General features: G+C 37.0%; 1 protein-coding gene across 6 annotated transcripts in view; it reads right to left on the reverse strand.

Annotated features, from left to right (window-relative positions):
* Positions 1 to 6190: 6190 nt before the first annotated feature.
* The window catches only part of LOC101797054 (transient receptor potential cation channel subfamily V member 6), a 31277-nt gene continuing 10012 nt past the window's right edge, over positions 6191 to 27455 (reverse strand). The window contains exons 2-16 of one of the 6 annotated variants that reach the window (XM_005016446.6): positions 24900 to 24997; positions 24351 to 24473; positions 23242 to 23382; positions 22623 to 22721; positions 22234 to 22409; positions 21191 to 21337; positions 15670 to 15882; positions 15285 to 15371; positions 14025 to 14101; positions 13546 to 13711; positions 13213 to 13279; positions 12330 to 12598; positions 11166 to 11272; positions 9377 to 9635; positions 6191 to 7393 (exon numbers count right to left, since the gene is read on the reverse strand). In XM_005016446.6, coding sequence (XP_005016503.1) covers positions 7391 to 7393; positions 9377 to 9635; positions 11166 to 11272; positions 12330 to 12598; positions 13213 to 13279; positions 13546 to 13711; positions 14025 to 14101; positions 15285 to 15371; positions 15670 to 15882; positions 21191 to 21337; positions 22234 to 22409; positions 22623 to 22721; positions 23242 to 23382; positions 24351 to 24473; positions 24900 to 24997 — 2032 coding nt within the window. In that variant the 3' untranslated portion in view covers positions 6191 to 7390. Of the gene's footprint in view, positions 9636 to 11165; positions 11273 to 12329; positions 12599 to 13212; positions 13280 to 13545; positions 13712 to 14024; positions 14102 to 15284; positions 15372 to 15669; positions 15883 to 21190; positions 21338 to 22233; positions 22410 to 22622; positions 22722 to 23241; positions 23383 to 24350; positions 24474 to 24899; positions 25021 to 27455 lie in introns of all 6 variants that reach the window. The other 5 variants (XM_005016448.6, XM_005016445.6, XM_072043209.1 and 2 more) reach the window with 5 other exon arrangements.

Consider the following 27455-nt stretch of genomic DNA (forward strand, 5'->3'; position numbering starts at 1 on the left):
GGTCACTTTGCTTCTATAAGAAATGGAGGTTTGAACCTCCTTAAAGACTTTTTACTCTCTTATTAGAGAAGGACTTTGATAATACTGCTATAGTCAGAAAAGGAAAAAAGGTATCACAGCTACCCAATTCCTGAAGCAATTTTAACACTAAATCCATGGGAAATTCGCATCATAGGCTGAAAGTTTTCCAAACATTTGTTTAAATTGCTTATAAACTGTGAGTTCTGACTAGATTTTTGAAGAATCATACTGTAAAGTTCTAGGTGTAGACAATGATGACTTACATAGCAAATGCCAGAATTTGAAATAAATGTGACAAAATCAAAAATTTCAAAGGTAAAAAGTGGAATATAATTATTTGTCTTGCACTTGAACTGGAAGATAATAAAATTACAAGAATAATTTTGAGTAGATGTTGTGAAGATGCAAGAAGAGGTTTGAACTACAATTCTAAGTCTCCATTGTTTTTTCAATGAAAAGAGATCACAGCTGTTCATAATTTCCCCAGAGCTCAATCTATGCAACTTCTGCAGAGATAAACAAGCTGCATGCTGCTTCAACACGTCTTGTTATACCAGATAAGAAACACAACCTAATTGTTTCAGATATGGGTTATTCATCAAGACTATATCTTGGTAATATTACCTCGCTTTGTCTTCTGGGGACAGTTCCTTTGACTGTGGAAGTGGTAGAGACTTGCTCTAATGTAATACAATGGGGGTGTAGCTGAGATATCTGAGGACACTGGTATGCTTATTCCTCCTGTGTCCCAAGATTTGGGATGTGCCTCACCAACTCCCATTGGCAAGACCACATGATAGTCCACATATGAAATGATCAGGAATGGATCATAAATGTCAATGTGCAAAAGGTCACCTTCATGGCATTGTGCTAACAACCAGCACTGGCTCTGGGCAGGCTGCACACACACCTGGATGTCAATCACATTTCAAAAGCAGGTGACCTTTAACAAACATTAATCTCACTAGGGAGGGGCTGATGGAAGGAGTGGCTCACCAGCTTGCATATGGCGAACCCATATGCACTTGCATCTGGTGAAACTTATGCTGTATGGTCTGGTGGAATCCAAACTCAAAGAAGGCATGTGGTCAGTCCAGGTTATTAGGATGTGCTAAGATCTTTAGCCACCACCTTTTCACAGCAAGCTTGGATGTTTTCTTCCCTTTCTCTGTGAAGGGCAAAGACTAGATATTTATAAATGTTTTTTACAGACATTTTTACAAACACTTTGCCATTCCAAACATGAGTTGCAATTATGGCTTTGTTCAACATTTTTTCTACATGAATATCTGATCTGTGGTCTTGAAAACTGCTTAGGTAAAGCAAACATCATTAGATGTACTTTTCAGAGTGTTTTGAAGAGCATTTCAAGGACTTTCCAATGTCTGTAGTCAGTGAAGTGGGTGCTAGAAGAGCTTGAGGAGCACTCCCTAAGAAAAATACAAATGCAGTCACAATGGTGCTTCTCCTATTAACAGAAAAATCTGTACAAACCAAATGATATTGTGTCAGACCTACCTCCTTGCAATACAAAACAAGTGACCGATTTAAACTTGGATAGATATAAATAATGAAAAGTGATTTTCTACATAACTAAAGAGAAGATCTTTTCTTTAAAAAAAATTTTAAAAAAATATTTTTTTTACGAAGATCTAAAGACCCACATACATGGAATTAGTTAAACTCTGAAGTTATTGTTATTATTAGCATGTATGTATCTACTTATGTGAGACTAGCTTTCCTATTGCCTGGTCAGACAATATTGATAATAGCTAATTAGCTTTAATTCACAACACACATCAGTGTTGTCAGTGATTAGTAGTTCTGATAGCCCTTTTGCTGATCTATTCAGAAAAAAATAATTCTATATGTGAATGTCTTAATATTTTAACCTCTTTATATCTTCATTTTATTCATTGGGAGTGAAGTATTTTTTTTTTCGTTTCAATATTTTAATCTTTTTGTTTAATACTCCAGCAGTTCCTTCCCTATGTACTTCCAGATAATTTTTTAAGTATTGAATAATCTGCATGCTTGTCTTTTAAAACTCTGCATTTTTATCCAAAATTACCTTTTGTCAATTTATTAGCACTGAGGGCACTTCCTGACAGGAAAATATGTTATCCTGATGTTTGCTAGTTTTATTGTATGACTTACAAGCTGCTTTTTTCACCACATAGAACTTGATAATAAAACCAATATGTGTAGACTGTTAGAAAAAGAGCTTTCATAGAAAAGAATTATCCTGGAACTAAAAACAAAACAAAACAAAAAAACTATCAAAAGAGAGTCTAAATTTTTCTGAGCTATTTCTCATATACGTACTCTTGGGTCTTCTCGTAATCTTATATCTGCCTCTTGATCTCAATGTTAAGTGAGATAAAGTATGCTGCAAACAAGCATGCACTTAGCACTCATGCACACCACTTTTGCAAGTCCCCCTAGGCATACAAGCAAGGAGCACCACTGGCCCTGCTGATACTCTGGCCCAGACCCCAGGCCTTTGCTACTCACCAGCTAGTCCAGCTTGAAAATTGCTAGCACACACACACACACAAACCATATACACCAGGGCTGTGGAAGATACAGACACTCATCTCCCTGCCAGGAATTATCACTAGGCATCCAGTCTGTGACCCATGCCTTGGTCCAGCCACCAGTGTAGAGCCCCTCACTCACCTTACTTATGACATTTCCCCTCAGGAGCTGGTCTGGGAACACATGCTGCTCCCATCCCAGTGGCTGAAATAGGATCATTCCAGTAGCTGGCACTGAGACCCTGCTACTCGCTCCAGTGACACCATATGCCAGTGGCACTTACTCTGCTAGTCTGACTTCTGTAGCTGGCATCCACTTCAGTCACACCAATCCCCACAGTAGCTGGCACTCCAGACTCAAAGTCTGTAGGACCCCTTTCAGATCCAGACAACCAGGGTCCTTCTAAAGACTGATGTTATGATCTTCATTTGCTCCAGTAGCTAGCACCACAGTCCATGGGTGCCTACACCCTTAGTCTGACTCCAGTAGCTGGCAGCAATTCCACTCACATACACACAGGTTCCACAGCGACTGGTGCTAAGACCCCCCACACTCACTCCAGTAGCTGGCACCACAGGCCAGCAGGGTGTTTGTTCCCTGACCTGGTCCCAGTAGCTGGCACTGAGGTTCAGTCATTCACATCCAGGTCTTACCAGTAGCTGGCACTTAATCCTTTCAGCTCATGTACACATGGGAAAGAGTACAAATATGCAGAGAGATAGTTAGGAAAACAATTTAATGAGAGACATAAGAAGGTAGGACAGACTGGTGATAAGGCACAGGGCTCAGGCAGAGAAGGATACTGATCAGTCTTTTTTTACAGACACCATCTCTCTTGTACACTTTTCTACCCGTACCCCCTCTTTGTTCCTCTTGCTACCTCTTACCTCTGGAACCACCACCATGTCCTTCCACCCTTTTCCCTCTAAGGGCTTTTCAGAGTTCTATAGTTTCAGCACCCTTCAAATCCAGGGCACCTTTGTGAGCAATCTCAACATTTGCAAGTTCCATCCTTCCTGGGAGTGGCACCTGTAGCTTGTTAGACCATCAATTAGTGTGACTGGAAGGCTTGTTTCTTGTAACTGTCTCCCACCTTGGAAGTCCTCAGTCAGGTAACCCTGTTGGTATAAACATTCCTACATTCTCACCTGCTCTTGTAAATTAGCGCGATAGACCAGTCTTGGTTCTCATAATTTCCTGCCTCTCTTACTATCCCTTGCTGCCTTGGAAAAGGCCCTTAACCAGCTACCCATAAAGGAGCAGATATTCTTCTTCTACATATCTTTACACTCATCAATTTAATCTATAGTCACAGGCTTCTCCTGAAATAACATACAGTTCTCAGAAGTCTAGAACTGTATTTGTCTATGGGTTACCTCCACTTATGCACCGATCCCTACACAAAAGCTATACAAAATAGTACATATAGGCTTAAAATAATAAGCAAGGAAATCTAACTCAAAAAAAAAAAAAAAAGAGAGAGAGAGAAAGAGAGACAAACTAAACTACATCTGTTGTAGTCCTCACTGTGCATAATTCTAAAAAGACTGCATTTGTGAGAAGACACAACTGATTATTTTCCACAGCAGTAGGGAAAAACAAAGCAAACATGCCACTCCTTATCTTATAATAGGCTTGTCATTCGTAGTCATGATCATTTCTGAAGGTCAGAAATGAGATAATTTACAAATTTAAAAAAACAATTTACTCTCTAACTGGTTTTCAGTGGTTTTCATGGCAAGTTGTTGAATTTTCTATTATGTATTAGACATATAGTAGGAAAAGCCAGAGAAGAATTTACAACAGAAATGAGAATTACACTAGGAAAAAAATCTGTAATTTACTATTATTTCCTGAAAGGCACAATTGTTTATTCTAATCCATAGCCTTTGCCATGAAATTGTTTTTGATGCAGAATTGTATCTCATATTTTCCTATTATATAAAAATTTTTATTTTTCTAAATGAACATAGCCAGAAACAGGAGAGAGCAACTAATACCTTTATAACTGGATGTGTTTATAGAAAGCCTTAATCCACATCTACAGCAGATTCTTCATTCAACTCAAGCAAAGCTTTAGATATTCTGCATTTAAGTAACTGGGCAGTTTGATAATTTCTCTTTCAAGATGCTACAGAAATCAATGTTTCTGACAATGAATGTGTAGCTTTTTTCATCTGGTTGATGCTTTATTTTCCCAGCTGCCCCCTTAGAAAGTCTAGGAAGCTACTACACTTTCTTCAACTTTCCTTCCTTCTCCCAGATAGAAGTGGGGCTACAATTAATGCACAGAATGATTTTGCCAGGTGGCTGTCACTCCAGCTTTAGTTAATAATCAGTAATATAGTTAATTAGGACATGTTGCAAATATTGTCCACCTGGTAGCTTTAATTTATTAGTATATTATATGAAAACTCATAGATCAGCTTAGAGATCTCAGAGTGTTTTTGTTTTTCTTTTTTAAATCATTCATTCTGATGTTATAGACAAGTTGAGCTTAAGAAACACGGTAATATTTCATTTCCCAGTTCCACGTCTTTCTGAGATATGTTAGTTGGTTAAAGTCCCTCTTCTTTGCAAAGAATTAACTGAGATTGTATTTTGTTAATGAGTCTTAAGAACAAGTTTTTCATGTATGCAGACAGATGCTTCTATTGCAGCAGGGGAAAAATAGCAGCAGAACTTACACAGTTTGCAATTTTCAACCCATTATAAAAGAGTAGCAAGACCAGAGGCTGATCATAACACCCATCTCAGAAATTCTTGCTTACATCATCACAGGTTTCTTCTCTCAAATTTCATTGCAAGCTTTCTCAAGGCAGGCTCAAAACTCTTGCCAAAGAGTTCTTTGTGCACAAAGGAGACTTTGATTAAAATGCTAGCATTACAGAAATAAAAATAACCTAATTCTTAAAATCAATAGTAAATGGCTATAAGTATTACCACAATCTTATATGAACCAGGTATTTGCTAAGTTTATTCTCATTTGGAAAAGTTTCCAAAAAAAAATATAACATGTAGTTTTAACTTGTTTATTTCTTGTTTTCTTGTTTTAACTTGTTTATTTCTTATTTTCTTGTTTATTAAGACATGGATAAAGATGGTTTTGTTATTGTATTTATTATTAAAATCTGAAACATAGTTTATATTACTGCAAGTAAAGCTAGGTATTGCAAATGAGAAAAAAAAAAAGTGCAAATACAAACCTGATTAAACTACGGTTTCAATTTGTTAACAATTCTACTCATATCTAATATGTTTCAATTTGTTAACAATTCTATATGCATTTTACTGTAAGCAGCTATAGCAAGGACTATGCCTCCCCCTCACTATACCTCATTATTGCCTCACCCTCTGATATACATCATTACACCAATGTAAAGATATGGCTTCTTCAAAGAGAGCTTGTACTGCAGTTTTTGCTGCAGTGAAAACTTTTGCACAGATTTTGTATAATGGAATTTCCAAAGCAGATTGCTGTGGAAAAAGGGATTTAATCCAAAAATTTAACTTGGACCCAAACATGATGATCCAAATATTATGTCAGTTGATGTCCATGACTGCTATTAAAAAATATATATATATCCCATGATATTTATTTTAGACACAAAGTAGTAGACAAGACAGTCCATGTATTTAAATTTTTTATTTTCAGCAAAATATTTGTCATTTTAATACATGCAGCTGGATCAGAACATTCATTCTTGATACATTATCATAAACTCAGAAGTTACTTCAGTAGTTTGGAAGATAGATTGAGATAAACAGTTTCAAGGAGGGTAGGAATGTTGGTTTTGAAATCATTGCAATGTTGTCAAGAGGGATAAGGGAGATACCTTTCAACGCCAAAAAGGAGCAATACTGCTTTGGAGTTTTAGTTTATATCTACATCACAAAATGCAAAACACTGGATCAAATCCTGAAGGAGCATATTCATGCAGAATATTAAAGCAAAAGTGCTTTACCTTTTGTGTTACTACAGTCATTGTTGTTTCCCTGTTTGAGATAGATTGCATTGAGCCAGCAATGCAATGTTTTTCTGGTGCCTCCTGACATTCATATAGGCCCAGCAAGTGTGTATATGCCCTAATAGAAAAGGGTAGATATTCTAGAATTACAAATTAAATTTAATATATTTGTCTTCATTATTTCTGCTGACCTTTACCACCTGAAATTTTTTTCCAATAGCTGTTGTTCAGCTCTGAGCTTGAATAGAATCGGTCTAAACTGATCTCTAAAACACCACAAGAATTACCATATTTTCTCTACACTTATTGACATAAAGCGAGTCCAAATATATTACACAGATTAAAATAAATAAATGTATGTAAATAAATTACACGGATTTAATGCTGTTTTGTGCATGGTTTCTATGCAAAAATGTTGAAATCTAATGCTTACAGACTGCAATTTTTAAAAAGGCACTACCTTAAAAATATGGGATTTTTTTTCTCCTTATGGAAGGCAAATACAGAAGTCTATAAAAGCCTAGCACTGTTAACTGAGTTCTGTTTTGCCTCCTGCAAAGTCAATATATTGTTATGAGTTCTACGGTCAAAATTTTCATTACTGTTTAAAGTGATGAAGAAGAACACAAATGCATTCTTAGAGCCAGGGTTTACACAGTGTATATGTCAAACTAGTTTTTATTATTATTATTATTATTATTATATTATTATTATTATTGTTAAATAATGACAAAGAGGAGTCCTTGTGCAGAAATGGCCAGTCAGCTCCATCTTAAATGTATTTCTGTAGTTTTTCAAGCTAGTGAAAAGACTGTGAGAGTAGAGGGGAAGCCATCAGTTCTTTCCTTCCTGTTATTTCCCATTCACTGGAAAGAAAATTTATCTAAAATTAGAGCAACAATTCATATTTTTGCTTAATGCTCCACATTGTTTCCATATCCATAGACCATCAGTGCAAACCCCAAATATTTAGGGAAGGGCTGACAACACTTAAGTAAAAAAAACTTTCAATTCAACAAAATGTATCAGCTCAGAAGGTATGCAGCTGAAGTACAGAGAGACAGTCTCATATAACTACACATTCAAGAAATAGAAAGACAACATTTAAATAAATACACATAATTGCAAAGATCATGACACTTATTACAACACCTGCAATAGAGGAGATGTGGGAGGTGTTTGCAGTGATATTGCAGAACAATCAGAAATCCACTGGATTCAGCTTTTTTGTTGTCTGCTTTGCTTATCACAAGGTGGTTTGACTCAAAGCCTAGTGCTAGATTACAATCCATGGTTTCTTAAAAAACAAACGTTCTGTCATTGGTACAGTCAGAAAGGAAATGTTAAGACCATCTGCTGATTTTCACTCGCTTCTGCTATTGGAATGAAACCTAAAAATGCTAAAACCCCAGGAATGATAGTCCACTTCTCCGAGCATTTCTCTATTTTTCTTAAAGTGGCCCTAGGCAGATGACATACTGACAGACTGAAACATCATTGTAGAACTTAGGGATATGGTTTAGTGGGGACTGTTAGTGTTAGGTTAGAGGTTGGACTCGATGATCTTGAGGTCTCTTCCAACCTAGAAATTCTGTGATTCTGTGATTCTGTGACCATCATGTTTGTATGGATGACCTAGACATGTATTAGATAGTTTGAGGCTTCTCATGTGTGTGTGCGAACACCAGTTTCTGAACTCCTTTTACAATAGCTCTTATCTGTCTATCCAAAATTTCTTCTTCATTTCATTCACCGATATATTGTAGTTTACTACTACGACTGAATTCAGTGGCTCAGTAGTAAGTCAAAGCACTATGGTCCAGAACCCTACTCTTCCAAGGAAAGGAAAAGCAAGCTTCAGCTCACTTTGGTGCTTGATAACACACTGCTGAAAGGCACCTAACCAGGTCTAGAACAGGATAGAATAGAATAGTTCAGTTGGTAGGGACCTTCAGAGATCATCTGCTCAATAGGAAAAAAAATCCCACTTCAGATCTTTCAGGATCCTTCCAAGAACAGAAATCACTTCTTTCTTAAACAAACAAACAAACAAACAAACACACAGCTTAAAGTGCATTCCTATGTTGAAAAAATAATAAAATAATAAAATAAAAAATGAAAATCATAAACCAGAGGAGTCCTACTACGATAGCAACGTTGAAAATGCAGCTAGAATGCAGCTCTCTGAAGAGTTTTTCATTCTTCAGAAGGCAAAATCTGTGCAGGCCTGAATGCTGATTGAATAGTTACAGGCCTTGTAATCATCACAGTGTCAGCAACTACCTTCATTCTTGAGATTAGTTACAGATGTTTTTTTGTTGTTTTGTTTTTCATTTCTGTACTAAATCATAAAACAGTACTTCAGCCAGGTGTATTTGCAATGAGAGCTCTAGGATATTGTGAGGGATATTGTAAGACTGGAGGGAGAGATTATACTAAATGTTATACTCTGGGAGAGGTCTTACTGTTTGTCTCTTTGTAAATAGTTGAAATCCCAGTGCTGGCTTCTATTGCTCATTTCTCTAGGTTACTACAAAGAATTGCAAACAACCACAGGCCCTAGATCAACAAGCCCACCAACTTGGTGCAAATATTAGTGCAACAACAGGGACACCTAAAAGGTAGAAGAGAAAAGACTGAATTTGTATATCATAGCATAGTCACCATGAACTATTCATAATGCACAAGCAGAGTTCTTCATGGCTGTTGAATTTGTAGCATGCTTGAGTGTGTATGAACAGCTGGAGGAGACAACTGCTGTGGCAAATGAGATTTACATTGTGGAGTGGAAAAATAAAAACAATTTAAAAAAAAGGAACAAAAAAAAGAGAGGTTTAGACATCATATACCTCTTCCTCCATGGCATGATTGACCTCTCCATGAATTGAGTGGAAGGTGTTGCGCCTCAGGATTTCCCAGCCACTGTGAGAATTCATCCTTGATGTGTTCCGTGACAATGACAGAGCAGGCAGTTCCTTCTTGTACAAGATGTTACTGTCAATTTCCAGTTTTTCCGGACCTTTGTCACAGTTATCCCTATCATGAGCCTTAAACGCTTCTGTGTACCGCATCATCTTGTGTTTGTTGGGATCAACCCTGTCTTCTACTCTGTGAGAGGATAAAAAACATAAACAGAATTAAGTACAATTGTGCCAACAAAATGATGAGGCAGGCCTCTTCCAGATATATGCTTACAGACCCAGCCACCCCAAAAACATCTACGCAGAAACAGGAAAATGATTAATAGGCATGGCTCTTTTAGTTTTCTTCTCTCTTTAACATATGCTCTCATAAAATTATCCTCACCATCTCAGTTATTACCAGCACAATAATCTCCTTTCTAGGCTTTCATTCCTGACACTGAATTCAGTACTCTTTTCCATTTTTATTTTCTGTCCTTTACTTTGTTACCTAGTCATGATTTGCCTTTTCCACTTTGACATCTGTAAGCAACTGACCACTTGACTCCATCTCCAGATCCTTTTTATATACAAATATATTAATCTATTTCCTTTGTCATTGTCTTTCCTTCTTTGATACTTGTTAAGCTCAGGATGTCATTTATACTTTACTGAACTTTGATTTATCTGTTCTACTTCCACCAACCCTTCTCTGCTTTACTTAAAACTTGGACATATTGTCCCTATATACATGGGGACACGTGAATACTATATATGTACATGTAATATATATACCATATACAAAGACCATACATGTCATTTGACAGAACTACATGTAGATCACACTAACACTCCTTTCTTTTTGCATCCCATGAAGAACTGCTGCTGGTATATTGCTCTTGCAAAGTGATATTCTGCACCTTGCAATTAAAGCCTTTATTGTTAACACCAGATTTGTCTGTTCTGCCCAGCAAACCTGAAAATGCACAAGGCTCAGTACTCTGCTGACACCTGAAGAAAGTCCTGTTTCATACAGCCACCACTCCCCCTTCTGGCTTTATCAGCAAAAGATGAAGCCCTGGGAAAGGATGCTTGACCAAACAATGTTTATTCTTTTCTCAAGCTGGTAGAAATGTTGAGTAAAATCAGAAATGGTGAGGAATCTTTTGTTATTTAGATTATAGACAGTTTGCCTGTTATTTCAGGACTTAAATGGAAATCCTGGACCCGAGACTTTGTCACCAGATGCAGTCCTTACTAAGTATATTATAGTTATCAGGTTCACACCAGAAAGAAAGCTTATCTTTAATTATTCTTGTCCTATTTTTCAGTCATCTGAATTGCAGTTCATTTCTGTTGAGCACCAAATTGATTGCTTCTGCCTCTGCTGTTTCATGCATCCAATGCATAAGGACAGATAACCAAAGCATAGCAGTACTGTTTTGTTGTAATCATTATAAAGAGTTTGAAAAAAAAAATCAGGCCTGATGACATGCAGTTTCTGAGGTATGTCTCCTGGGATTATTGGATAGCAGTAATTTATGCAAGGAATTGCACAACAGAACTTTCTGAGGGGAACACTGCTTGTCTCCAATAGACATAAAATGGACTGGGATCTGTATTCTAGAAGAAAAGGACTATAAACACTCCTCTCCAGGCACTTGGAATGGCTCTTTTTTAGTATCCATGCATTGAATGCTTCTTCTGGGATCCTTATGTGCATTAGAAGAAAACTCACCTGAGATACCATCGGTCCCCTAGCCCATATTCCCGGCCACAGATCCCGGAGCGAGGCCAGAGACACCGTGGCAATTTCCGTTCCAGCATGACAGTAGTAGCAACAACCTTTAAAAATAACAAAACAAACAAAACAAAGCAATAACTAAGATGACTTAAAAAGGAAAAAAAAAAAAAATCACTCTCTCTTTTTAAATTATCAGCTTTATGAGTACTGAGCAGATGAAGGAAAAACAGAGAAACAGTACTCTTTATTAGAGGACAATTCACAATTTTAGATCTAACTGTGCCATGACTTGAGGAAACAATGGTGCTTTTCAAACATTGTTAAACTTGTTTGCTTTTACACTTTGTGGCAACATGTAGGATAATTAATTTGCAACCTAGATGAGAGTAAAATGTTTATATCAGCCTTAACCATTTTCAGAACCTAGTACCCTTGACACTCAACTACAGTTAATTGTTTGACTTGTGTTTTCTTTCAGAAAAATAGTAGGAAATGGTTTTCCTCTTGAGCAGCTATATAATTGATCTGGTTTAATTCATCAAAAGGCAGCATTATCCTTAGCCTCTTCAGCAAGTCAGACCAACTTCTCTTAATGGATCTAAAGACATAACCTACCTACCTGTAACCATTAGCCTTCATTATATTTCTCTCCCAGTCAATCTCTATATTATTTAACTCTCAGTTACATGGGAATGTGATTTGTAAGAAAGAGGCAACATCAATTTAATTTAAGAAGAGATTGATTCCATGCTTAGTGAAGAAACAGATAGGGAGACACAAGATGGACAAGAAAGGCTGGATGAGTTTTTTTATCTGTTATGTAAATAAGGTACAAATATTACTATAACAGAAATATACTGGAAGGTAGCTTCACATAGGAAGATCTGCAGACGAGTGGTCTTGCACTCAGAAAGTTCATACTGATAAAAGGGATGGAAGACATTTGGGGGCTGATGTACAGAAGCTGTTAGGTAGAATTAAAGGGACATGGCTTTTTGAGACATGAGAAGTCCGCAAACAATGTGAAGACCTGGGAAAGGTTTTAAATTACCTCTCTCTTTGCAGGGACGGTAAAGTAAGTAATTGCACTGTCTAGCACATTTTTCCTGGACAAATTTTCCCCACTTTTATTCAGAGAAACCCCCCCACCTAGATTACCTGGGCTCTCCAGAGTTCATCCCGCTCATGGGCCACTCTCCAGTGGGTGTCACCCATCATGGCAATTAGCAAGTTGAGCATAAGGAGGGTGGCAATGACGGCAAAGGAAAAATATACGACACTGTACATAAAAGGCAGGTCCACATCATAGTTTGCAGGGCCATCAATTATAGTGAGAAACAGCTCAAAGGTGGTGAACAAGGACATGGGATAGTTATAGAATTGCCCAAGGTTTTCAGGGTTCTCTGTCTGGAAGATGATGTAAAAAGCTAAAGTAGACCAAGGAGAAAAAAAAAATAAATATATATACATATATATATAGAGAGAGTTTTAAAATGTGAATAACATTCCAAGAGCAACAACAGGGTCCTATAACAAAAACTGACAACACTAGGTGTTCTGGGAAAGAGCTACATATATTTCTATGTAAGTGCACTATGCAGCATAACAATGGCAAATCCCTGACTAGAATCACTGGTCACCATTTAAAAATTACTCTGAATTACTCTATTTATCTGCTCTCAAAATGCCTTAAAAATATCATTCTTTTCTTCTTCATGGATAGAACAAAGCTATGTATGTTAATCCCATTTTCCAAACATAAATACCACAAATGCAATGTGTTTTTAAACTTTGACTTACATATATGTGGATTTATCTGGGTTGTCCTAATTTATACTATCCTGGAAAGAGTAAGAGTTGAAAACCAAACAGAAATCAGTGTTGGGAAAGAGACCGTACTCAAAGAAACAGGAACTATACATCATCACCACCTTTGCCAGATAACTAAGGGGGTGACCAGAGAATAATCCAAAATCCACTGCACTTAATTCTTATCAATTTGTGAGGGTAACACAACACTGTTTACCTTTTGTAGACTCACCTGATGCAAAGCCTAGTATCACCACAGCCATGAGCCAACAAAAGCGCATAAGATCTCCAAATATCATCTGTAGAGCAAAGATAGAGCCGCCATAAGGCTCAGCTGTTTCACCAAGTTACCATGCAATCCCGTGTAAACCATTTCCAAAGACCATAAGTGTATTAAAGGAAGCTTCTCCACTACAGAGAGAATGCAAAACTCCCAAATGCTTCATGCAGACTTTACAATTGGCATTAATGCAAGTCCAGAGGGAGAAAAAATATTCTTTCAGATCTCCCTGTCTGCAGAGAGGTGCTAAGATGTACACAATGAGCCCATATTTGTTTCTTATACCTTCTGGATCATGATGGTAAAGGGTCCAAGCATCTGGAAGCCTCGTGCGAAGTACATGACATTGCACCATCCTAGTACCAGGGCAAAGGACATGGGCACCACCTCACCAGTAGTGCTGGTGAGACGCATTACCATGGTTACCAGAATCATACAAGCATATGTGATACTGCAAAGGAAGAAGAGAGTGAAAATAGTTCGGTAAATAATTTTTACCCTTGCTTATCTTTTCTTTCCAAAAATTCCAAGACAGGCACATACAGCTATCAATTCATAAGCAGAAACCAGTCAGCATGCTCAGCTCTACCTGTACACTCACCTGGCTTCTTATACACAGTCAGAGAAAGAAATCAAGAGGAACGATACTTTAAGAGAATGGAGAAGGTTACTCTTCTGGCAGAAGACTGGAGGAGTGGAGGTAGGAGGTGCAGGAGGGAATGAGAAACAGTAAGTTTATTGAACTTAAAAGGTGGTGTACTTACACAATTATGTGGAAAGGCCCTCCTAGGATGGTTTGTCCAAAGTATTTCGCTGCTCCAACTCTAAGGATATCTGGGATCTAAGAATGACATCCTATTGACTTTAGGACTTAGATTGCGTTATACTATTAAACATAATGGTAACCATTAATTTTAAAAGGGTCTTGGAGCCAGCGGTATCTGCTTTGTTTACTGCTTCACAGTTTGACTGAAAATTTACTTTAAAAACAGAATGAATTAATCAGATGCCTTTTTGAATAAGGCAGATACTGCCCTTTTCTTGGAAAACCTGAGAATGCTTGGTCAGATTGAGAGACTTTGCTATGAAGATCACCATGCTGTGATCCTGAAGTTCTTGTGGACTACTGAGAAGAGACCAGATCTGCTGAGCCTCAGAAAAGACAAAAAAAAAAAAAAAAAAAAAAAAAACAAAAACAAACAACAAAAAAAAAAACAACAACAAAAAACTTGTAAACTCAGAGGAGCTTGGTATTTTTCAGACTCACTGTGTTACTTGTAGGGGAGTCATAGAGTCCTGTCCAAGCATGGAAATAAGTACCTGTCCTTCTGGAACATATATGAGCAGAGAGAAATCATTCTTTTTTCCTTTTTTAATGGAGTTTGTAAACTCCATTTTATTTCAGTTCTCCCTGAGATCTTCATTTGAGCTTTCTCTATATAACAGTTTCATATTCTAATAAAATCGTGTGTTTGTCATATGCTTCATTTTAAAAACTTCATCTCTTTTTTAATTTTAAAATCACAATTCTGAAAATCATGGTAAGATTACCTAGACATGGCCTCTGCAGAACTCTGGTTGAGTAAGGCTCCTTTTATAGGCTCATGTAGTCACTGATCTCCAGTTAAATACAGACTTTCCTATGTAACCACAGGAATCACTTTACCCAGCATCCCCAAATACGTAAGTACAAAAAGTCTCTAAGAATCTCATGTAACAGCTGGGATTCAGCTGGAACTGCAGATGATGCTAATGGGATCTCTGACATTACCCTGCAGATAGTATCTGATAGCAACCAGTCCATCTAATTACTCCTTCTGTACCTGGAGTTTTACTAGTAATCTCTCACCATCTGTTTCACCTAATAGATTTTGTTGACAGTGTCAACTGCCATAGATGTATATCGAAGCATTTAGACTTATTGAATAATCCTTACCAAGTTTTGAGGACAAACTCCTGTTTGTCCAGTAGGTAAAATCTGCCTAGATTAAGTTCAAAACTGCAGAGCTCACTGTTTCTCTTACCTCAAGGATCAAAATTACTACAGCTCCAATCACTGTGATCAGCTCCCCCACCAACCTCAACTCATCCTCATATGTTATATATGATTCCTGAAAGGAAAAAAGGAGTGAGAAGAAATTAAAATAGATGGCAGGAAAAGAAGACCTAATGTTAGTGTAAGAAATGTGACTAAGCCTGACAAGACCACAGGAACCATCCCAGGCCAAACAACAGAGAACAGACCATACCCAGAGTTCCTCATTGATGAAGGTCAGCTGATGGCAAGAGAAAAGGAGGACAGCTGCAAAAGCTGGGGACTGGGGAATACTTGGACTTTCCAGTTAAGTAGGTGATTATTGGAATTGCCCAATGCTGCCTGTGGGGCCCTGACTACTACTGACACAGTACCTGCAGCATTTTCTGGACATAGATTGTATTGTCTCTACTGCTTGTTTTGTTGCCTGTTCGGGCTTTCAGTGGCCGGTAGACACAGCACATAGTGAAGCAGACCATGTAGAGTACATAGAATAAAGCCAGGAAACAGAAATAGGGCCGTCCATACATATTCCACTTCAGGCTCACCAGCTCCTTCACAGGTGTTAGGTCTAAGATCTGGCGTGCCTGAGGAAGATACAAAGAAAGAATTATTCACTGTGAGGGTATTTGTTTATGAGTAACATTCACAGTTTCCAGGGTGTATGTTAACAAGTTGTTCTTACTTATGCTATTCAGATTTAGGAAGCCATTTACATTTATTATTTTTTTTATTTCCCCCAAAATGGGAACGCTGAAGTGAGTTTGTATTTCTTCAGTTTACCAGTAGAATTTTGGAAATGTAAAAAAGTATGTCTTTCAGAGAACAGATTTTGAGCACCAATGGAAATAACAAGAAAAGTATGTTAGACTTGAATACATTTTCTATATCTGTAGACCTGGTTCCACATAAACACTTGAGACAGACCTATGATCTAGGTCCATGAATGTGGATATATGAATCTGTGTTATAGAAACTAAAAGGTATTATTTAAAATAGAATTTGATAGCGACCTTTATGAAAGATCCCATTACCTTTTACAAGGATATCCATAGAGAATAAGATATGAATACAGAATGGTTGGGCTAACTTTACTCTGTCAGAATGTTTACAAAACCTGTGAACATGTATTTGAATATGCATGTATATTTCAATGCATTATCTTTCACTGTAACTGGAATAATTTTGAAAAATATTTTGTGTTAAGCGAGACAGCACAATGCACTTCACAGCAGGCAAATGCTCTCCTCTGTTTAAAATATACAACATTATTACAACACAGAATTGAAAATAGAATATTTTAAACTCTATTTCCAGCTATGGAAAAGAAGCTTCTAAGCATCTTGTGGAATTCACTTAGATGTTTTTCTCTGAATTGGATTTTTTTTTTTTTTTATATTCCAACAGCTAAATCTATCAACTTGAAATTGTGGAAATTCTGTATCTCTAGGAAACATCAAAAGGTCCTATAGATCATTAATGCTCTTTTAAAAACTCTGACATTTTAAAAATCTCTGACATTACCTAGGCAACTAAGGAGACTTCAGAAAGATTTTGAAGGTTCATTTATTTTTGTCTGAATACAGACTACTAATGGCCTGGATTTTCAAGTTTTCATTATTCAAGTACGATGATAAAAACTGAAGTATATCCCCAGTGGGACTACTGTTAAAAAACACACAACAAAATACACACACAAACCCTACAGTCTCTTTCAGCTTACTTCCTTTAGACTGTTTATATCATATTCAAAGTTTTGGCCTTTCTTTTTAAAGTATCAGTGGTGCAGCTCCGGTATATTTAGAAGACTGTGTACTTCCAGGAGTAAATAGAAGCTTCAGAGAGCAGCTTACACGATAGGAAAAATGGCACTATTACATAGTTTACAGTTGTGCTTCTGTCAAAGATCTGCATATTTTCATACATACTGTGCAGCTGAGAAAATTTAGAAAAATAAAAGCTTCTACAAAAAGTTAGAGGAGTGGAGTTATAAACACTGGAGTGAAAAATCTCCTACTATACAATTTACAAAACTAACAGGAAGAATCCAGAAATTTTCTGAAGTGCCCTCATGGTTGATCTGGTGTGTTTACACACATACATATAAAGGGCAAAGAAAATACAGGGAGATGTTATTTAAAAAAAAAATCACAATTTTTCTCTGTTAAGCATTGCTAACTTACACCTCTGGATGAATCCATTGATTTGCCACACTAGCAATTATTAAACATGGAAAGATCAAAGTTACTCCACTCTTTGTAACTGTTTCCCTAAGACAAGATGAAATTGTGGCCTCATTGTTAAGGAAATATCATTCTTCCCAGGAACAGTGTGTCAATCTTTCTTTAAATGCTCTAGGTTAAAAAAAGACTTAAGACTGAATAATTTTACATGGGAAAAATATGTCACCTGAGCATATATACATGTATATATATTTATATATATAAACGCATATATTCAAGATGGGATGAATCTAGGCTAACTGTGTTTCTTTACCTTGATTTTTCCAGTGTGAACACATAATACTGTGTGCAAAAAAAAAAAAAAAAAAAAGTAATCACTTAAAAGCTCATTCAAAACTAGATGTTCTGTTTAGAAAACTACTCTGTGAAGAATGAATGAACCAAGTGGGAAATAAAGTTATATTTTTGTATGCAATACACTACTGGAACACATTGTACATTGTACTGACAAGAGCACTATACTGACATGAATAAAATGGAAAAGATAATATTAGGGTCATTTAAAAAAAAAAAAAAGCAAAAAAAAGCTCTATGATTCTTTAGTAGTCATAAACTACATAGAGTCCCACTGAAAGGAAATAAGTATAAGAGAAGTGGTAAATGTTATTTGCAGTGGATGGATGATGACGGTTCAGGTTATCATATTTATGATAACCTCCAAAATCTGCAATAGTTGAAGAGCCAGATCTCTACTTTATATAATAAAATAAGTTACCTTAAATATTTTCAAAAGAAATTATTATTTTTCATTCAATTTTAAGCTGTATTATTTTCAAGTTAAAGAAAGGCATTTTGCCTATTGGAGCCTGCAACCCCAGAAAATGTATTCTTCTGTCACCTTATTACAGCTGCTTAGGGTACCTTCCCAATCTGGAAGATATTAGTATATCTGAGCTGAAGTTGTCTTTATACTGGTTTCCTACAACTGAAGTGCTAACCTGCAGTCCTTCATCCGTCTTCCCATTGTGTAAGTGTATTTTCTGTTGATCTCAACACTGGTGGAAATATTCAAGAACTAGAAACAGGACTACAGCTGGTATGTTTGTGTTGCAATTTAGTCTGGCAGACGGCTAAATGCCACACAGCTGTTTGTTCCCCAGAGACTGATGGGGGGCAGATTTAGAATAAATAAATAAATAAATAAATAAATAAATTCATGGTTTGGGATAAAGACAGTTTAACAGAAAAGGGGAAAAAGAAGTAAAAGAAAAGTAAAGCATACAGAACACAAGTGATGTAAAACAATGCACTCACTCACCAACAGCTGACTGATGCCCAGCCAGTGCCTGAGCAAGAGTAGCCCCCTCTCCCAGTTTTATTGTTTAGTGTGACATCATGTGGTATGAAATATCCCTTTGGTCAATTTGGGTCAGCTGTTCTGGTTGCTTTCCCTTCCAGTTTCTTGTACACCGCCAGCCTCCTCACCAGCAAGGCAGTATAAGTCAAAGAGTCCTTGACTTAGTGCAAGCATTGCTCAGCAACAACTAAAACATTGGTGTGTTAACATTATTTTCACCGTAAATTCAAAACCCCGTACCATACCAGCTACAGTGAAGAAAATTCACTTTATCCCAGTCAAAATCAGAACATTATGAAGGATGAAACTTTGCTTTGTAAGTCAAGGGGCTCAGTCTACTTCAAGACAACCAGTGTTATTTCATTTGCAGTTTGTCTGCCTATGAAAAGGGAAGAATTTGACTGGCTATTCTTATAGAACGTATGTAGGGAATGTAGGGTTTGTAAGAACAGTAAGCTACTTTTCCAGTAATCCTTGTTGAGTTTGCTAGTTGAGAACCAAAAAGACAACAAGGACTTTTCTGTAGAAAGGAGAAAAAGCCATATATATAATTCACTGAAAAATATCCCGTTTCTGACAGATCCGTGAAGATAAAACAGAAGACTAACAACTAAAGTTTCTGATAAACTTAAAAAAATGTTTTTGATATGTATGCGAACAAAGAACTAAGGAAAGCAGACTATTACCATTAGTACAGTAATAAGGGTATTTTTTTTCTCAGATTATTTAGGATAAAAAAATAAGAACTTCTTTTTCAAATGTGATTAGTACTTATCTAAAGCTTCATAGCTTATATAAAAATATAACATTTTAGGTTTCTGAATTATGAACTGGGTGGTACTTAATTGAATCATCTATATCAAATCTTCAATTTCTGATAAAAGATTGACACTTAGAGCATAAGTAGGACTTATGCTAATGAAATTGATCCACACAATTAAATTCTTCTAGACCTACTTCTTCTTGTACCATTTAGTGGACTGCTGCAATGAGCAAGAAGGAGATATAAGTCAAGAAGTCCAGAGAAGATGGGAAATATTTGGGCTAAAGGTATACAACATACAGAAAAGAATTCCAAGCTATACATGCAAAAATTGCAGCTACTCATGTTTAAGAGCATTCTGGAAAACAAAGAAGTCTGATGGTTTCTGGGGACACCTTACCCTCTGAAACTGAGAATGTTGGATCTGCATTTACTATGTGTTCCGGAAAAAAAAAAAAAAAAAAAAAAAAAAAAAAAAAAAGATGCACGATATTCTTTCTTTTAGGGTTATGGTTTAGCCTTCTGGATGACTTCTAAAGTTGTTTTGGTTTATGACATGGACTGCTTTCCTCTGAATTTCCATATGTATCACCATACATAGTAGCTCAGAGGATTTTTAAACATAAACAAATGAGAATTTCATGAACTTCCTCCTCATAGTACAAAGCTTTCCAATAGCTGAAACTTTTGTTACAGAAGTTTAACTTAATTTTTTATAAAGTGAGATAATATATGATTGAGAGCATTGTACTAAAACATTTATTTAATAGCTCAAGTGTCTTCTGATTCATCTCTGATTCAGCAGAGATAAACGGCGCACTTTGTTTTGTGTCATAACCTGGATAAGCAATGCCATTAAATGAAGAAAACAATAATGAGAGTTTTTAAAATGTGTTCCAATTTAGGATTTCTGAACATAGTTTACCTCACAGGAATGTTGTGAGAGTTAATCAGTATCACTGCTACAGAAACTACTTGCTAGAGCTACTCTTGAGCTACTTGTTATTTATATCTTTAAGGCTGGGAAAGGAGAGAGAACCTTCACTGAATCACATTTCCTGTAGCTTGCTAATATGAAATTCTTTCAATCATCTGCAAGCTCCACATCTCAGAAAAAAAAATGTTAAAACTTGAAATATAAGCACATAATTAAAAAGCTGCTATATTTCATATATTGCCTGAAATATATAGTACAAAGTCCTTGCCCTGTGGATCAAAGAATCATAGAATCATTCAAGTTGGAAAAGACCTCTTTAAATCATCTAGTCTAACCTTTGACATACTACTGACAAGTCCACTAATAAACCATGCTACTAAGTTCTACGTCTACATGTTTCTTGAAGACCTCCAGGGATGGTGACTAAACCACTTCCCTGGGCAGCCTGTTCCAATGCCACACAACCCCTTCAGTAACGAAATTTCTTCTAATTTTCAACCTACACCTCCCCTGGAGATATTTGAGGCCATTTCCCCTTGTGTCATCACTTGGTGCTTGGGAGAATATGGAAGAGTATGAGTCTTCAAACTCATCATTCTTCTCCTTTTATAATCACCATGGTATGCACATGGAAAGCATTTTGTGCCCACAGTACCTCTCTCTTCTTGGTTGAGACAATGAGCTCAAGAAAGGACTGATCTTCAGCCCAGGAGTCAATCTCTGTGAGATCATATAACACAGTGGTCAAGGGTCCAAAGGACCATAGATTGTGCTTCCGCTTTTGCATGAGGTATTGAAACATCTGGGGAGATAAGAAGTGGGGTGAAGATATCAGAAGCTTTCCAGTAAGTATTTGTTCTTATTGCGTATACACTGAAGTGTGTAAAAGCTATGTATTACCAAATATTTTCCTTGAACTTTGTTACTGTGGTTCTCACATCTGTCTGAGACAATTATACCTTCCAGCAGGTTAAGAAAGGGAAGAACTTCAGTCTCCCATTTGATTATCAGCTCATGTTTGAAGTAAAGCACAAGTTCTTAACTCTAGTCAAACTGCTGAAGTTATTTGACACATTAATGTCTCCAAAGTATAGATTTCATGTGTTGATTAGGAAAAAAAAAAAAAATTCCTTTTATACTTTTCTACAGGTTGTCGGGAAAGAGGTTTGGAAAGGGATAGTCTTTTGTGGATCTACAGAAGCAACACTGACCATCTTTGTCTTTTTGTTAAAGGGAAAGATGAGAGTTTATATTTAATATTGAGATCTTATCTCCAAATAAGTGTCTGTAGATATCTGGAGAACTTCTCTTTGCATTACATTTAGGGTAACAAAATATAGACAACAAAAACAACTTCAGTCAGACTTTTCAAATATGGCTGGAGGTGGATATTTCTGTTAACAGCTATTTAACTGAAATGCTTCAAAACTTAGACCAAAAGATCTATTATATAACCATTAGTTTATTTCATTAGGATGAAGAAATTTCTTATACAGGTTCTCTGGTCTTATATAAGATTTCCAGGGGGGAAAATAAATAAATAAATAAATAAATAAATAAATAAATAAATAAAATGACTTGTTTTGTATCTTCTACCCACTAACAGTATGCAGAAACTCCTGTGCTCTGTGTAATATTATTTTAAGTTCTCTGTTTCTGAATAAAATCTTTAGAAGCAACTGAGTCATACAAACTCACCACAGTGTTGCCCTCAACTCCAGCCAGTTTGAATGGAGTAAGCCCCTCATTGTTAGGAATCAATTCAAGTGATCCTGGTCCTTCCTTGTTTCTGTCATAGGAAAGTATCAGGCTGTACATGTGGCAGGCAAATGTTTTATTAGGCTGGAGAACCAAGATGTGAAGAACAGTGTTACCTGTGAAGGAAACAGAACAGATAAAATACATTAAATAGCCCAAACCTGTGAAAAGACTGGCAATACACTGATACTATTAACTATGGCTTTCATTTTCCTCACAACCCTCATCCCAAATCTGTTTGTAATGAGAGAAAAATGTGTGTGTACATAGATGATAGGATCTGATTTAAAGTGTCCAGATCCACTGTATGTAATTCACTAGTCACATACCCAGGTAATCCTGAGCTCTAATGTCAGCTCCATTTTCAATGAGCAACTGCACAATCTCCTCATTTCCCACACAGGCAGCAAAAGACAAAACATGTTCTCCTGCAAAGAAAGGAATAGGGAGGATCAATATTAAGACCCTAGCAGGCAAGTGAGGTCGGAGCATTCTGAAGAAAATCTATTCATGTCACAAAGCCAGAGGGTATAAAAGCAATCTGTAGTTCCTGCATCACTCCTCATCCTACTCAGAAAGCACCTGTCTGACACAATATTGAAAGGGGAGAGTATTCTTTTCAGAAGAGTATGTCCATAAAAAGGATGACAAGTGTGTTACAGTATATGCTGCTACAAAGAAATTACATTATATTTTTAAGTGATATATAATTTTTGTATACATGCAAATATGTAAAATGTATATGATTTAGGTACTTGTATTTATGTAGTATTTACATACTTAGATGGAGCTTTACTATCAGCTAAAAAGTGCGTGAATGATGACTCCTGAAGACAGAAGCCTCCACTTATGCAGTTTAGATGGGGAGCAAGGCAAGTCTCTCTCATATTCCCTCATCACTCTGTTGGTTGCCTCCCATAGCAACAAGGGAAGAAGATAAGGATGTACCAAAATAGAGAAGGTTCTGGGAGCTGCGTCTGAAGAAGTGCCCAGTGGCCTGGGCTGTGCAGATATTGGCCCCTCTCTTGAGTAAAGCTTTCACCAAAGCGATGTTCTGGTTCACTGCTGCAATGTGAAGAGCTGTCTGCCCTGTAAAACACAGAAATAAAACCTTGCCTTCTAAGAAAGCAGCTTTTAACACATAGTAAATCCAAGTTTATTGGGATTGCATCCATAAGAGGAATATGATTTTGCTTTGAAGTTAGCCCTGTTGTGTGCAGAAGACTGGAGACATCCAGTAGTCTTGTTCTACTTAAATCTTTTTTATGAATTAATGAAAAATGATTTTACAAACTGCCAAAAATCTGCAGGATGCAGTCAGTAACAGCAACCACATTTGGTTTTAATCTCCATTATTTGTCAGTGAAATAACTGTTTTTTGTCATTTCAGAGATCTTTTCTCACCATATGAAGGACATTGAGTTGCTGGAGTATGTCCGAGGATGGGCAATGAAGCTCTTGAGAGAAAAAGTCTTATGAGTAGTGGGTGAGGGAGCTGGGACTGTTTAGCTTGGAGGAAAGAAGGCTCGGGGGAGACCTTATTGTAGCTTAAGGCAGGCTGCAGTGATGTGGGGATCAGGCTCTTCTCCTAAACACTAAGTGTTAAGACAATGGGAAATGGCCTCAACCTTTCCTTAAACACCCCCAGGGATGGTGACTCTACCAGCTCCTTGGACAACCTGTTCCAATGCCTAACCACTCTTTCTGAGAAGAAATTTCTCTTAATTTCCAACCTGAAATTTCCAACATGACTAGATGTGTCTATAGCAGAAAGCAAAACTCTATATATTTTTGCCATCCCATTGTAGCCAACAGGCCCACCTGTATTTAATGGTTTGTGAGTTGTGCATTTGCATGTTTGCTACATGCTAGTTTTAATATAGTCCCACCTTCCACAAAGGGTCAGGAATCATTTGTATATTGATTTTGCAATGTGACACTTCAGTAATATATTGAACCAAGCATGGTATAAGCCAGTTTCCGAAATAGAAACAGCTAATACTTCCTCCCTCCCCGTGCAGGGAACCTTTTCCCATCCTCATTCCTTGAAATGCTACCTTCATAGAGCTCTGATGTCATCTTCTCATTGACAAGCTCTGGAGCTGCTTCCATTAGAGCCACTGCAGCCTCCACGCTATTATACAAGGCAGCTACATGAAGGGCAGTCTCCCCTGTTGCACCTAGAAACAGTAAGGGAAGCACATGAGTCATCTAGACATTTAGACATAAGCTAGATGGGACAAAATAAGATATGGAAATATTGGGGTGGAGAATTATGGGAATGCTAAGTTCTCCTTTGAGTACTGCCAGGTGCCACCTCATCACACATGGTAATGGCCACATAAGTGCAAGCAGCAGCAGACTCGCACATCAAGTAAAATGTAAAAAAAAGCCTCTTCAGGCTGTAAAACTCTGAACTTCACCAACCATTTAGGATTTGACGACAGGAGTTAGAGAACTGACTTTATTGCAAGGCTGCTGACATACATTTAAAGCCAATTGATTCTGCCAATGCAAATATTGTAACAAACTAACTTACTACTATGCTCATTGTAGCAGTCTCTTGCTTTCCCCAGAAAACAATTTAGAGCAAATAATTGCATTACCTCTCTGGTAGATATCACATGTTCCATCAATGAGAAGTTTCCTAATGGCTGGGATGTTGTTCTCCTTGGCAGCCTGGAGGAGCGGGGACTCACAGATCCTGCAGTCAAGTAAAAGTGGCTGCTAAGGAACACAGAGAAACACATGGTGCCTGTCTACAGAACATTTCTTGAGAGAGTATGAACTTTCAAAAATTTCCCTAAAAAACAAGTAATGCACCATTTGAGATATTTTTGAATGAAAAAAAAAAAAAAAAAAAGGAACCAACAAAAGCAAACAAATGCAGTGGTAAAACAAGCAAGCAAGCAGGCAGGTAGTTAGTTCATTATCTCCTATCTTACTGATGCTCAACCATACGGTGGCAGCAGAGGGAAAGCTAGGAGAAATGCATAAGTCCAAAATGTTTCTGGTTTATATAGCCCACATTTTGAGGCCCAGAAGATATGGAATGACAGGTCATATGATACTCTTCCTGCCAGTAAGCTAGTTATATCAAGACCCAGAAGAAAAACAAGTAGGTAAATAAATAAATAAAAGTTTTGAAAATAATAATGTTTTAAATGGTTTAAAAAAAAATCTGCATCTGAATTTCTCCCATAATTAATAGAAAAGAAGAAGTACCAATAAGCATTCCCTGTGTGTCTTAACAAGGTTTCCTATGGGATAATTCATGGAAGAAGATCTGAAATAGTTACTCATCAAACAAAGTTATGAGGAAAATTGAAAAGCTTAGTTATACTATTTTTTCTCTGATGTTGAGAAAATCAAGGAAATTAACAGAAACTAAAATGTATGCCAGTGCTAGAAAAGAGCATGTAATCAGACATGTTCAAGACCAAATGATTCATTTATAGTTGAAGAATGCCTTTGGCACTTCCACCAGACTGGATTATTTTAGTAGTTCCTTTGGTGTTGATTAAGAATTTACAAGTACAGTCACCAAATTTCAACTAGGTCCGTTGATGCAAACAGCAGATTGAGGGAGGTGCTTCTCCTCCTCCTCTATTCAGTATTGGTGAGGCAACACCTAGAGTACTGTGTCAAGTTTTGCACTCCTCAGTATGAAAGACATATGCAGCTCCTAGAGAGAGTTCAGCAAAGGACAATGAACATGATTAAGGGAATGAAGTATCTCTCATATGAGGAAAGGCTGAGAGAGCTACGACTGTTTAGACTAGAAGAGAAGGCTCAGGAGGAATCTCAAAGTGCATGAATATCTGAAGCTAGGATATAAAGAGGATGGGAGCCAGGCTCTTTTCAGTGCACCAGTGTCCTGGTGACAGGACAAGAAGCCATAGGCACAAACTGAAACACAGGAGGTTCTGTCTGAACTTCAGGAAAACAGTTCTTTACTGTGAGGGCAATTGAGTACAGGCACAGGTGGCTCAGATGGCCGAGACAGGCTGTAGAATCTCCATTTTGGGGGGTAATCAAAAGCTATCTGGATATGGTCCTGGTCAACCTGCTATAAGTGATCCTGCCTGAGCAAGGGGATTGGAACTAGGTGACCTCCAGAGGTCCTTTCCAACCTCAACCATTCTGTAATATTCTAGAAATCACAGCAGTAGACAATCAACTCTTTTAATTTAGTGTAGCCCTTGCAATATTTCATCCCCAGACCTCACAGATCCTGAATGGTGTTATTGCACTCATTAACACAGACCATACTTATGCTTTTAAATTACAAAGAATAAACCGGTTCTATAGGTGATGAGGAACACCCTTCAAAGCTGCCACTCAGGATTTTAATGTGCCCTGTTATCCCAAAGTATAAGGACAAAAAGCAGGAAAGTCTAACCTTGAGATGCTTGAAGAAAGACCCCTGGCACAGTATTGAGTGTACTTGAGTACAACTTTTATTGTTGATGTCTTGGTTTTGGTTTCTTCTGGGGAGGATGGAGGAGTTAACATTGTGACAGAGCTGGGTCACAGACCTGCCTCAGTTTCAGGAAAAAAAGAAGCAGTTTCCCAGAGGAGTTAGGAAAACCCTGAACCAAAAGAGACCAAATGTTTTCTAGAAAATAAATAAGAGAGGTATTTGCAGAGGGAAAAATTAAAATGGTATGGAAAACTTGACCAACGGGTCCCGTCTCTTCCTATAAGTTAGGCAAACTATCATACAAAATATCTCATAAATAAAAACTTATTTACAGTTTTCTTATTTAGTGCCTTCCGAGAAGAATGGAAAATTTCTTTTTAATTAAATTGTTGCTGTACTAGTTACTTGCAATGTGTGCTTAGTCATTGACCAAATAAGCTTTGACTGTTTTCAAAATGATGAGTTGCAACTAAAAATTACACACACACACACACACACACACACACACACACACACACACACAAGAACAAATGAACTAATAATTTGGGGTTATTATGTTTGCTATCCTACAATATATTCAGATTAATCTTTTCATTCATAAGAGCTGTCCAGGACAGATTCATTTGATATTTTTCTTTTTGTTTCTTTTAAATTAAAAAAAAAATTAAGTAGCTGAAGTTCAAGAGTTAAAGATTTAAGGGAATGAAAGACCCTCAAATCCAAAAGAAACAGGCTATGC

Source organism: Anas platyrhynchos, chromosome 1, assembly GCF_047663525.1.
Source record: "Anas platyrhynchos isolate ZD024472 breed Pekin duck chromosome 1, IASCAAS_PekinDuck_T2T, whole genome shotgun sequence".
Taxonomy (NCBI): domain Eukaryota; kingdom Metazoa; phylum Chordata; class Aves; order Anseriformes; family Anatidae; genus Anas; species Anas platyrhynchos.